This window comes from Cyphomyrmex costatus, unplaced genomic scaffold, assembly GCF_001594065.2.
Source record: "Cyphomyrmex costatus isolate MS0001 unplaced genomic scaffold, Ccosl1.0 scaffold1285, whole genome shotgun sequence".
NCBI classification, from domain to species: Eukaryota; Metazoa; Arthropoda; class Insecta; order Hymenoptera; family Formicidae; genus Cyphomyrmex; species Cyphomyrmex costatus.
The window spans coordinates 34,822-48,396 of record NW_017275266.1 but is presented as its reverse complement, the minus strand read 5'-3'; the positions used below and the strand labels follow the sequence as shown (position 1 = coordinate 48,396).

The 13,575-nt window shown below is 32.3% G+C and overlaps 1 protein-coding gene across 1 annotated transcript in view; it reads left to right on the top strand.

Annotated features, from left to right (window-relative positions):
- Positions 1-3,075: 3,075 nt before the first annotated feature.
- LOC108782492 (Painting of fourth) overlaps positions 3,076-13,575 on the top strand; it is a 30,920-nt gene continuing 20,420 nt past the window's right edge. The window contains exons 1-4 of the mRNA XM_018550774.1: positions 3,076-3,150; positions 3,441-4,082; positions 4,158-4,666; positions 4,804-5,269. Coding sequence (XP_018406276.1) covers positions 3,139-3,150; positions 3,441-4,082; positions 4,158-4,666; positions 4,804-5,269 — 1,629 coding nt within the window. The 5' untranslated portion in view covers positions 3,076-3,138. The remainder of the gene's footprint in view (positions 3,151-3,440; positions 4,083-4,157; positions 4,667-4,803; positions 5,270-13,575) is intronic.

The following is a 13,575-nucleotide window of genomic DNA, read 5'->3' as shown; positions in this document are numbered from 1 at the left end:
AAATTTTATATTATACTTAATTTGAAAAATTTTTCTTGTGTTCAGTATTTGGCTCATTGCCCTTATTATTACTCATATTGTTTTATACTTATTGGGCCTTATTTTATATTATATAAAATTCTTATATTTAATATCTGTTCCTAATATTTCTCCTATTGTGCACAGCCCTTAGTATTCTTTAAATTACAGTTAAAAATTAATAAAGTGTGATTGTATTTACTTTTCCAAAATTCTTTTACTAAACTATATATTTCCCCATTATTGACATACATTTTAGAATAAAATACACAATAATTATTTGAATAATAGTTAACGTATGTACATACCTCTTTGTCTTTATGCACTCTGTTTTTATTAAGTTTATACGCAAATGTCGCAAATTCACAAAATTGTTCCTCTCTCACGATCCGTTCAATTCAATTCGATTACCTCCTGAGACAGGCACCAAAATTCGATTAAGGGTCAACTTCACCAACGTCGATTAAGCTAATCATGAATGTTGGTAAAGCTAGAGTCCTAGAGAACCGCAACCGGCTTAAGTCAGTATCGCAAAAATACTAAGAAAAATATTAAAAATGGCGTCGTTTGCAGACGAAATATGAAATCCACCAATCGTCTATTAGTCAGCCATTTTTAATACCACTGAATGAATGTCATGATTGGCTGACAGTCAGCTAATCAGGACGCGGAACATCGGTTGCGCTTCTCTGATATCTAGGACTCTAGGTAAAGCTAACCGACGGTTAAAGTGTCAACCGTGATTGGTTCATTCTGGTCAAAGACAAATGTGATTGGATAATTCCATTGGAATTAACTGTTAGTTAGTCTTAACCGACGTTGATGAAATTGGCCTTAAGCTAGGGAGTTTTATTAAATGCACCAATTGAGTACCACTGTTCGGTCGGATTAGAAATTCAACCATTTGTCGTAAACATCCCGTGTCACACAACGGATTGTGGAGGCGGATCGGATTGAGATTGCGGATCGCGCATCGGAATTCAGTCAATCGAGATAAAGCTGCTTTGTGTTGATTGGCTGAATTCCGATGCGGGTTCCGCAATCTCAATCCGATCCGCGTTCAGCGTCCACAATCCGTAGTATAATGCCAGCTGCACATCAGCGCGATGTTCGTCGCGCGCGACGCGCGATATCCAATAAGCGTACAGCTTTACCGATCTTCTCATTCTAAAGCTAGACGCTCATTGGATATCGCGTGCCGCGCTGAATGATGTGCAGCTGGCATAACACGCACTTTAGGCGATTTGAACTACCACGAGCCATGAATTAGGCGACATTGGGCGCATTCAGCGGACTCAACAGTTGAATGAGCGCTCCTGTTATTGATGTATTCTTTTAGATCATCCAATCAAAATTTTAGATCTGGAAGAATACACCAATAATAGCGAGCGCTCACTCAACTGTTGAGTCCGCTGAATGCGCCTATTTTTTTTTTAAATACTGGCAGGGTTACCAGATTGGGGATTTTTGTCCCCAAAATGGGGAATTTTTGAACTAACGAGGGCTGCGTTCCGTTTCAGGCATATGAGCGCATTTTATATAGTGAGCGTCACGTATACTATAGGGGAATGCGCGCATATGCGTGAAACGGAACGCAGCCGAGGACGATTTGGGGAGACGAAGAATTGCGGGGAAAAGTTTGGGGAAATTTTTTATTTTGGGGATTTTTTTGGGGAGAAAATCATATGTCAAGGGCCTCTTTCACCAATTTCGATTAACGCTATTCGATGCTTCAATCAATCATCACGATTGCCAACATGAGAACTAAACACAGTTTTTCTCGAAAGAGGAAGAGAGAGAAGGCGTTGTGATCAAAGAGAGAGGGTCCGTGGAAGACGGCCATCTCTATTTTTTTCATTCGATGGTGTAATGGAAGAGAGAATGATAGGGTTTTCCACTGGGAAAACTGGTGCAGCACTAGCGCCGTGCTACCCAATCAGCATACCATATTTAAAAAACATTTTTTAGATATGGTATGCTGATTGGGTAGCACGGCGCTAGTGCTGCACCAGTTTTCCCAGTGGAAAACGCTATTAGAGGGAGATGGCCGTCTTCCACGGACCCTCTCTCTTATTTTCGTTGACCATTTTGACACACGGATCGCGTAGTCTATTCTCTATGTCTTTGGTTGGCCAAAAACAATTTGGCAATATTGCAAGATTTGTTTTAGCGATGCTATGTTTTCCTTTTTCAAATGTTTCAGTCGAGCGCCTTTTTTCTATGATGAATATAATAAAAAATAAATTAAGGAACAGAATAGCTGTAAAAACTACAAATGCAATTATGCGGATAAGATGCAACATGCCACAAGGTGGATGCGTTAATTTTGAGCCAACCGTTAATATGTTAAAAAAGTTTAATTCCGAAAATATGTATATCGATGATACAGAAACTGGTTAAGAAGAAATAATAGATATATTTTCATGTATATAAGGTGTGTTCCAAAATTGACTGCCAGTACTGAAAATTTATAGTGCTTGTGACGTAAACTATAGATTTTCAGTACTGGCAGTCCATTTTGGAACACAGCCATAGTATAAGATATACTAAGACGACGTTATACAAACGTAAATTGTATGTTGTATGTGCAACTTTATTGTATATATATATATGTTTAAAAATATATAATATATAATTTTTATAAATATTTTATTAATCCAAACTAATTTTTTATTAATATATATATATGTATATATATAAGAAATTTTATTAATATATAATTTTTAAACATTAGGTTGTTTGCATTGTTTGCGCTTTATGCAATCATCATCATCATCTTTTTCTCCTTTTTTAATTCGAATATTCATGTTACTTAAAGTACAAAAATTGTTCGGAATTTCAACGCAAATAACATTTCTTGTTTGAACAAGATTCAGTTTCCCTTCACTCCTTCTTTCAGTTTAATTTTTTGGGGAAATTTGGGGAAAAATTTTTGCCATATTTGGGGAAATTTGGGGAAAACTCATGTCGAATATGGGGAAATTCAGCTTTAGCCATCTGGCAACCCTGAATACTGGCAACACTGCCTGGCAGCGTCACAAATCACAATATGTTTACATTAGTTTAAGAAACGTTACTATGTCATCGTAAAGATGATTGAATTACTTTTCGTCTGACAGTATGAAACGCACGGTAATATCCAAGCTACTCTCTTTGCTTTAATTGCTTTTAACGATAACACGTTGTGTTTTTACTTTTGTTCTCGTGTAATAATGTTAATTTTAGGTTATTCTAGGTTACCTTGTTTATACTATGTATAAGCAATAACATATTTATAATTAATACATGATTGTATCGACGATGTTCACGTTAATATAAATAAATATTTTATATTTCAATGTAATATCCAGTCGTACACGTCGTAAAATTCACAAATCATAGAGCGTGCACATTCCGTTTTAATTCTGTGTCTTCATCTACAGATGCCCGAAGAAAATCATGAAACCAAGCGAATCTTTGTTAAACAAGAGAACTTTGGATACAACGCTCCATCATACGCTAATTATTCATCGTCATCATCATCTATACCCTCTACTAATGCTCAACCTTTGCCTGGACAACCACCCCTACCTCCTATGCCACCTCCATCCAACAGAATTCCACCTCTGCCTCATGTTTCATTTGAACCAGTGCCTTCTCAAGTAACTCCCTTTCAAGCTTGGATACATCCAACATGGCAATGGATAGCATCTCAAGCATCTATGCCACCTCCACCTTCACCACGTGAAATTACTAATACCATTCAGAGAGAAATGCCATTGAGGGGTAACTATATACATCATGAAAGATTCGCTCACAACAGAAACAACATGTATGTCCAGAGAAATAATTTTCATCGTAAAAAAAAGCCTATGCGTTTTGGACTACCACAAGGTCAATTTGATCAAAATGCGTATCTTGGATTACATTGGCAAAGAAACATTTATACTGCAGCGGCAAACGATGATATAAGAAACCATACAACTGTTCCTCTATCATCCCATTCCGTATCTCCTATTCCATCAGGAATTATAAATAATATGACAAGGCGTGACGAAGAGACGGAGGATCAGGATGTGAAAATTGTATTAATCAATGTATTTATTGTATACATCACATCATCTTATAAATATAGCTGATGTAATCAATAAATTTTTCAGGAAAAAGTAGTAAAGAAGAATAAACAAAGAAAGCCAATGTCTCAAAGCTATCCTAGTAAGCCATGGAATAGAGAGGATGCGGAGAGAGCACTGATGATTGAAAACGAATACAACATGAAAAATAAAGTTAATGCTCAGAGCTTAATAATTAAGTTTCCTGATCCGGACTTAAATAAGGATATTGTTAAATTATTTCATCCTGGCATTCGAAATATACATTTTCAAAATCCTAGTGGTCCAAGATATTGCTTCATTCAAATGGCGAAGAATGTAAATATTGATGAAGCTATGAAAGAATTAGAGAAAATCAAGTTTGGTACAGGATACTTAAAAGTTGAAAAAAAAGCTGTAAGAAACGAGGATGTCCGAAATACAAAACCCGAAGACATAAATCCTTACAATCTATACATAGGAAATTTGCCCACGTTTGTTAAGGCAAATGAAATAAAAAGCAAATTTCCAAAGGCTCGAGTCGATGTATCAAGAGCACGGAAATTAAAGAACACACAGTGAGTTATAAATATATTGGATGTAATTCATATATTTCATACATAATATTGTATTTATACAATTGATATAGAGAAATTATATAATCTTCAATATTATATATTGTGCTTGTTTGTTTTGTATTTACATTTTGTTATAGATTTGCTTTTATGAGATATAATAGTGTAGATGATGCAATAGCAGATTACAAAAAAGCATATGGTTTAATGTGGGATACCAGGAGTATTATTGTTAAATTTCGCCGAAAAGAGGGTAATTCTTATCTTCCCGAAGAACTTAAACCTGATGTCAAAAAAATTAAAGAAGAATCAAATAATATTGCACAAGTGAAAAAGGAATGCAATGTGAATCACATTGAATTCAAATCTAATGTTAACAAGTCAAAAGATGAAGAAAATAACATTGGTCAAGGGAATAAAATCAATCATGATAAATCATCAGCAAATCAAGATACGAATAGCATGGAAGCACGATTACAAGATAATTTCATTAAAGCACAAAATAAATCAGCCTCGCAAATTGAGGAAAATACAAACTCTCATTCCTCTTCGGTACCAACTTTAATCACATCAGATAAGACGATGAAAGAGCAACAACAACTCTGGGTAATAAATATAAATAATATCGATATCTATATTAGTATTACATATTATAACTGTGGATTTGAAGCAAATTCTTATGGTATCATTATTTAAAAACAGGCTTATGTACTGCATGGAAATGTGGAGTTTTCAAAGTATTTCTGTTTTGCTCTTTAGAAAATAAGAGATTTTTTAAATGAAATTTTATCAATACTAATTTTATTTTTACATTTAAATTTTGTCTCTTTTTTAATACATTGTTTCTGTCATTATTTTTTCTTGAGAATACAAAATGTCAACATTTAATTAGCATAAATATGATACATGTTTGCCCATACATTTACATGAATCGTTTGATAAATCCATGCAAAGTCTAAAATATAGTATCACTAGTATGTATCGAGATTATTTTTAGTATCCGGCAACTTTTTGAGGATCTCACACACCAAATTTCAATGACATAGATCTATTATTTTGTGTTTGACATTTATTTGAATCGATCAATAAATTGGAGAAAATAAAGGGCAATAGTTGATAGAAAAATTGCATTGAATAGTTATGTAAATTAGTTTGTTTCTCTGAAGAGGGTCAAAAAGTTTGCCGAAACATGTAAGAGCGTTACTATCATAATAAAAGATAGTTATTCAAATAAATGGTTTTTGTCACTTAGTAGTGGTGTTTTTAATTGCGCGACGTCTTCTGCGTCTGACTTCCATTGTCCTTTATTTTCTCCAATTTATTTTTGAATTATAAGGAGTCTTGATTGATTTTATTACTATAAGGTTTATTATTGAATCGATCAAGTTTCGGTGGTTTGTAAAAACTGAATCAAAAAGTAACTTAGAAAGAAAAGGGCACTAGGACTAAATCTCCTAGTGCCCTTTTCTTTCCAAGTTAATTTTTGATTTATACAGGAGTTTGTTATTTAAGAATTATTATATATTTGAATAAAAAAGAATGTACAGTAAACGAAAATAATTTCGTGTAGTGTAATCGCAAAATGGTTTAATTTACACTACAAAGTTCAAATTTAGAAAATAGGAGGATGAACTTTGTAGCGTAAATCGGACTATTTTACATTATACGAAAATTCTTTCCGATTCATTTTTTGCAAATTACAGTACTTGTTCAATTCAAATGAACGCCAAACACAGAGTAATAAATTTATCTTACTGAAATTTAAATACTAATAAACAAAGTTCTCGATGTTAAAACAATAATAAGGAGAAAATAAAAGGCAAATCCGAGAGTCGTCAATAATTAAGAAATTAATACATATGAAAAAAATTAAAAATATAATTAAAAATATTCAAACTGCATAGTCGAAACATGTTATGTATGCAGTTTTAATGTTTTAAAATTATATTTCTATTTTTTTTTTCATATACATACCTATCTTAATTTCTTCATTCTATTTATTACGACTCTCTCTCGGATTTGCCCCTTACTTTATCCTTATTATTGTTAATGAAATTTGGTGTGTGATCTTTAAAGAGTTGCCGGATACTAAAAATAATCTTGATATTGGTGGTATTATAGACTTTGCATGGACTTATCGAACAACCCACGTATGTTTATTATTGTGAGTGTGTGAATGCGTGCGTGTGTAAGAATAGAAAACAATATACAGTAGAACATAATAATGTTTACTGATACCATGAGAGTTTAAACTAGTAAGTAATGATGAGAACATGCCATAACGATCAAGCTGGATCTTGGATGCTTCTAATATATGTTTGTAATAAGGCTCAATAAATTTAATAATAATAGGAAAAAGGGATACGAACCACAAATTCGTTATTAACTAATAAAAAATATTAACGTAGTCCTGCCAAATTGCGTGCCGAACAATTGTCGGTCTGGAAACTCTAATAATCGGTAATTATTTACTTTAGGGGACCCAGCTCCGATGACCTTGACCTTGACATATGTTGTCAAGGTCATGATTCTGAGCAACTTTGCTTTAACAACTAGGTTGCGCTCTATTATCTAGTTTTTCAGATATTAAGCGTTGAAGTTATTTTTTAACAGTAGTGAAGGTAAAAGTAGAGAGCCTGTAATAAGAGAGTCGCCAACATAACACGTGACTCGAATCGTGGGCTGATTGGCTTGGTGCGGTTTATATATATATGTAGTCTTCAGAAAAGGTTAGCTGGGTTAGCTGTCATCAGCTGTCATGATTTGAAAATAAAACGGCGAATTAATCGTAATGTTAAATTTAATTTCTCTTCCTTTGGTAAGTATTTCAATGTTATATTTAATCGCGTTTAAACCTTAAAATAGTGTCAATATTAATTTTTGCTTTACATTTTTGGTAGAACAATGTATTACAAAAATTAAAAAGGTCCCGGGAAAAAATATTTTATATATAATTATATATTGTAAAATTATATAAAATTACATGCAATATAATTCTATATAAACATAGACATATTTTATATTTTATATTTGATTATATATATATATATAAACGTCCACATATATGACATTTTTCTCAAAATATCTAAAAAAAAAAAATCTCTTCAAAATATCTCTTCTTTGTAGAAATAATAGTCAAATATGCCGTACTGTGCAGCTTATTGTTGTAATAACAGTTACGAAAAAGGGTTTTTGTTGCTCAGATTTCCTAAATTCACTTCAATCAACATAATTAATATCAGTATTTAATACTTTGCTTTATAATGAAGTATCTTACTAAGAAAAAATGTTTTACCTCGCATAATCGGTGATTTGACGTTACTTTCTAATTATCTTCCCTTCCAACAGCAATGCGCCACTTTTCTCTCTCTTAATATGGGATCTTTAGGAAATATGAGCAACAAAAACCCTTTTTCGTAACTGTTGTTACAACAATAAGCTGCACAGTACGGCATGTTTGATTATTATTTCTGTAAAGAAGAAATATTTTGAAAAGATATTTGAAGAAATTTTTTTTTAAATATTTTTTGGGAAAAAATGTCATATATGTGGACATATATATATATATATAATCAAATGTAAAATATGTCTATGTTTATATAGAATTATATTGCATGTAATTTTATATAATTTTACAATATACTATAATTATACATAAAACATTTTTCCCTGGGTCCTTTTTAATTTTTGTAATACATTGTTCTACCAAAAATGTAAAGCAAAAATTAATATTGGTCGCGTTCAGCAGAGAAAGTCGCTACATGAGCGCTTTACGCTACGCTCCGTAGCGCTGGGAGCGTACTTTCATTATGATGGATAAAATGGTGACCACTCAACAAACATGTTGTAATAGCGTAAACCACTCCGTTCAGCACGAAATTTTACAACGGTTGCACCGCTACATTCTTCCATTGACACTATTTTAAGGTTTAAACGCGATTAAATATAACATGGAAATACTTACCAAAGAAAGAGAAATTAAATTTAACACTACGATTAATTCGCCGTTTTATTTTCAAATCATGGCAGCTGATGACAGCTAACCCAGCTAACCTTTCCTGAAGACTACATATATATAAATCGCACCAAGCCAATCAGCGCGCGATTCGAGTCACGTGTCATGTTGGCGACTCTCTTATTACAGGCTCTATAGGTAAAAGTACCGATTAGGGGACCCTTCCCAATGACCTTGACCTTGACATATGTTGTTATGACCCTGAATAACCTCCAACAGATTTTAGCCGTCGCTCGTCTTTCGTTAAAAAATTATTAACAATTATAGTTTTTAAATTAACATATGATATACATGTATGATATTAAATACTATTCTACACCTTTCAGGAACGTTAAACTTTCCACGCGAAGTAACTTTCACCCTTCTCCCCCCCTTGCGAAGGGACACTTCCATGATTGTACTGTTGCTATGATTGAACTACCTACGGCTCGCCCTAGAGAACCTCTAGTAGAGAGAATCGCCAACTTGGTCACGTGACCAATTACGTGATTGGCTGGAGGAAATGAGCAGATTTGGGCATCTCGACACCAATGCATTACGTCAGAACACATGGCGGCCCCATCATTCGCGATGAAATATTTATGTCTCGATTAAATGGTCCGGGGTCCGGAAACGCCGTCGGGGTACACGAACACGAAGACTGCCACTGCTGGGGTCAGTCTGCCACTCTCTAAATCTCTTCGTATAAGGTTAGTGATCGTTGATCGACTCTAGACACAAACTTCAATACCTAAATGTACATCTCTTATGTAATAAAAGTTCACTTATGATTTTTGCCAATAAACACTTCAATATTTCGTCAAATTTATAACAAATTTAAATAATATTAAAACATAATTACTAACACGATCAACTAGAGTCGATCAACGATCGAGTTGATCACTAACCTTATACGACGAGATTTAGAACGTGGCAGACTGACCCCAGCAGTGGCAGCTCTTCGTTTTCGTGTACCCCGACGGCGTTCCCGGACCTCGGATCATTTAATCGGGACGTAAATATTTCATCGTGAACGATGAGGCCGCCATGTGTTCTGACGTCATGCATTGGTGTCGAAATGTCCAAATCTGCTCATTTCCTCCAGCCAATCACGTAATTGGTCACGTGACCAAGTTGGCGATTCTCTCTACTAGAGGTTCTCTAGCTCGCCCCCCTCTCGCATCCGCTCCGTCGATAGAGGTCTCCTCCAACAGTACATTAATAGAGTCCCTATAATAAGGAGTCTAGCCAAGTTATTATTAATTCTATTGATGCTGACAAAATATGGCGGAACCAATAAAATGCCTCAAATACTAATACTTTCGGTACTATTAAAGCAATAAGGCACGCAGCAGTCGGGCATTTTCCATAAAATTTGTTAGTTGTAATGCACATTTTGAATAGATACAATTTTAAAGGTTAGAAATCGATTTTTATGTTAGCTTGTATAATTTGTTTTCTATTATACAGGGTGGGCCATTTTAATCTCCCCACCTGAATTTCTCGAAAACTAAATCCTGTAAACAAAAATGTTTCACATAAAAATGGAACGGTGTCGAGGGGGACACGATTTAGTCACGTTGTTTTTTTTCTAAGTGGAGGCGCTAAAAAGATATGAAGGTCACCTCCACTTTTTTAAATGGAATTATGTAATTTTTTTTAGATAACATGATTTCTCTAATTATTTTGCATATAAAAGTATTAAGATAGACATACCAAAAAACCAATAGTTTTCGAGATATTTTACACTTTATTTTGATACATATTGACACAAAATGTTAAATAACTCGTAAACTGTTGACTTTTTGATTATCGTACCTTAATACTTTTGTGAACAGAATAATGAGATAAATCCAGTGGTATAAAAAAAACACATAGTTGCGTATTTAAAAAATTATCCATTTTGTATACATATTTTTTTTAAAGTAACTATGTGTTTTCTTTACACCATTTGATTTATCTCATTATTTTGTTCACAAAAGTATTAAGGTACGATAATCAAAAAGTCAACAGTTTACGAGTTATTTAACATTTTGTGTCAATATGTATCAAAATAAAATGTAAAATATCTCGAAAACTATTGGTTTTTCGGTATGTCTACCTTAATACTTTTATATGAAAAATAATTAGAGAAATCACGTTATCTAAAAAAAATTACATAATTCCATTTAAAAAAGTGGAGGTGACCTTCATATCTTTTTAGCGCCTCCACTTAGAAAAAAAACAACGTGATTAAAACATGTCCCCCTCGACACCGTTCCATTTTTATTTGAAACATTTTTGTCTACAGGATTTAGTTTTCGAGAAATTCAGGTGGGGAGATTAAAATGGCCCACCCTGTATATATATAACATATTTCACTTACTTTTTACAGTCTGTGATCTTTTATCAAATTATGTATTAAAAAATTATTGATTTTATTTATTTATAATTATTATATACTGTTTACAATATATTTACAGTATCACATCAGTTGACCACACCTTTATCTATAATACAACGTCATGTTTTGTCAAACTAGAAAGATTGGCCAGACCCCTTATTATAGGGACTCTATTTATCTAAAGTAAGACTAACGTCTTTTTCTGGCTTGACGCGTATGTATTTAACAAATATTAAAATTTTTGTAAGACCGTGATTAAAAAAATTACAAGTGATTAAAAAATTTATACATATAAGGCATTCCATGCCAAGTGGGCCACCCATTTTGCGATGTTTCATGGATTTTGTTCATATTGATTGAACTTGAACAGTTTGATGAATAAAGACTCTATGCCGAATAATATACCTGTAGGCTAACTGGTTACCGAACTGTAGAGCTGTCAATTTTTGAGCTATCTTGTCGCAGCGCTCTTTCGCTTGTCGTTAGTGGACATGAAAGGCAAGTTGAAAATTAAATGTAGACGTTTCCTTATAGAAAATGGAACGCTCTTTCACGTAAGAACACTTTTTTTTCGATCATACCGGTTTACGACGATGTTTGTCAGTTTTGAAATTTTCAAAATGGCGGCGCGCCTAAAAGGCCAGTCTCAATTTTTTTAAATATAGCTCAAAATGTAGCCCCAGGTCTCTACTTTGTTACTCTAAAAGGACTTAATGGGACACGCATTCGTTTGGGAGTAACAGCTAGAAAAGTGAGGTAATGTCGCTCCGTGCGACACTGATACAGGATCAGTGCACCCCTGGCCCTGATGAAGTGAACGGCATGGTTCACGAAACGTTGGCATTAATAATGAAGAAAAACACGGCGATAACCCGCAAACCTTCTGGTATAATTAATAATAACTTTTTCAAACCTATTCCAAACCTACTTTCCAAATAACTATCAAAATAATAATTATTTCAAAATAATAACTTATTCCAAATCTATTTTTCAAACTATCAGAGTAATTATTTTTTCAAAACTGAAATCCAAATGCTAACGTCTTTATGCTTATAATAATATTATATATGTGTATGATCTTCTAACTCTATACCTATATACGTATTTTCAATTTCATTCTATTCTAAAAAATACATGAAAAAAAAACTTGACGCCGCTATATCAAATAAAGAAAATAATGGTAAAGTAATAATAAAGAACAATGATATTATAATTTATAATTTAAAGAAAATTGAATTATAATCAATTAAAATTAAAAACTATAAGTAATAATAAATTAATATGAATGTTACACATAGAAAAGTTTTCACATATTTTAAAAAAAAATTATTTGATAGTCATAGTTTGGAATGGAAACTTTTTTTCTTCAAAGAGCACACCTACAAGCGCAAATACTTGGCGCTTTTTTTACGTTTTTATAAAAGAGGTAAACAAAATAAATTATTATTATTATTATTACTTTGATAGTTTGAAAAGTACGTTTGAATTTAATTAATTACTACAACTTTGATTGGAGGAATAAATATGTTTGAATTAATTGTGATAATAATAATTTTTTTAAGAAAAGAATTGAATCAGTTGGATTGGAATAGGAAGATCTTTCAATAAGAATACAAAAACATATACTTAGGTTTCATTATATGAAACCTATAAATTCACACGAAATTATGTATTAGGAGCATCCAAGATCCAGCTTGATCTTTATGGCATGTTCTCACCGTTACTTATTAGTTTAAACTCTCACGATCCAATAAGATTTGACATTGTTTGTTTACATCGTCTGAAAATATTATACATTGTTCGTACTTATATGATTATTGCGAAGAGTATTACTAAAGCCTCCCCAATAAGCAAGGAACATTACATTAACATTTTGAAACATTGATTTTATATGAATTTTATCAACGTTATTACGTAATGTGATATAAATATTGATTAAATATTGCTGAATAACATGATATTTTTCAATATTTAAAAAATATTTCCGTAATATTATTTGAAATGTTTTATAAATGTTGCTCTAATACGTTTATTTAGATAATGTCAACATATATGCAATGATATAAGAATATTTTGTCAACGTTCTTACACAATGTTACATAAATGTTTTTAAAATATTGCCGAATAATATGATATTTTCCAATATTTAAAAAATGTTTCCGTAATATTATTCGTAATGTGTTATAAATGTTGCTCTAATATATGTTTATTTAGATGAAGTCAACATATATGCAATGATATAAAAATATTATATGAACGTTCTTACATAACATTATATAAATGTTTTTAAAATATTGCCGAATAATATATATTTTCGAATATTTAAAACATATTTCCTTAATATTATTTTAAATATTTTATAAATGTTGCTCTGATACGTATATTACACAATACAATATTTCATATTTTTTATACGATTTCAGATAGACTGTATGATGATCACGATATGCACAAATGAATTTACTGAAAATTTAGAACAATTTTATGATTACTTATGACATTATAAAAGTGAAAACTGACATTTTAAATTGTAAT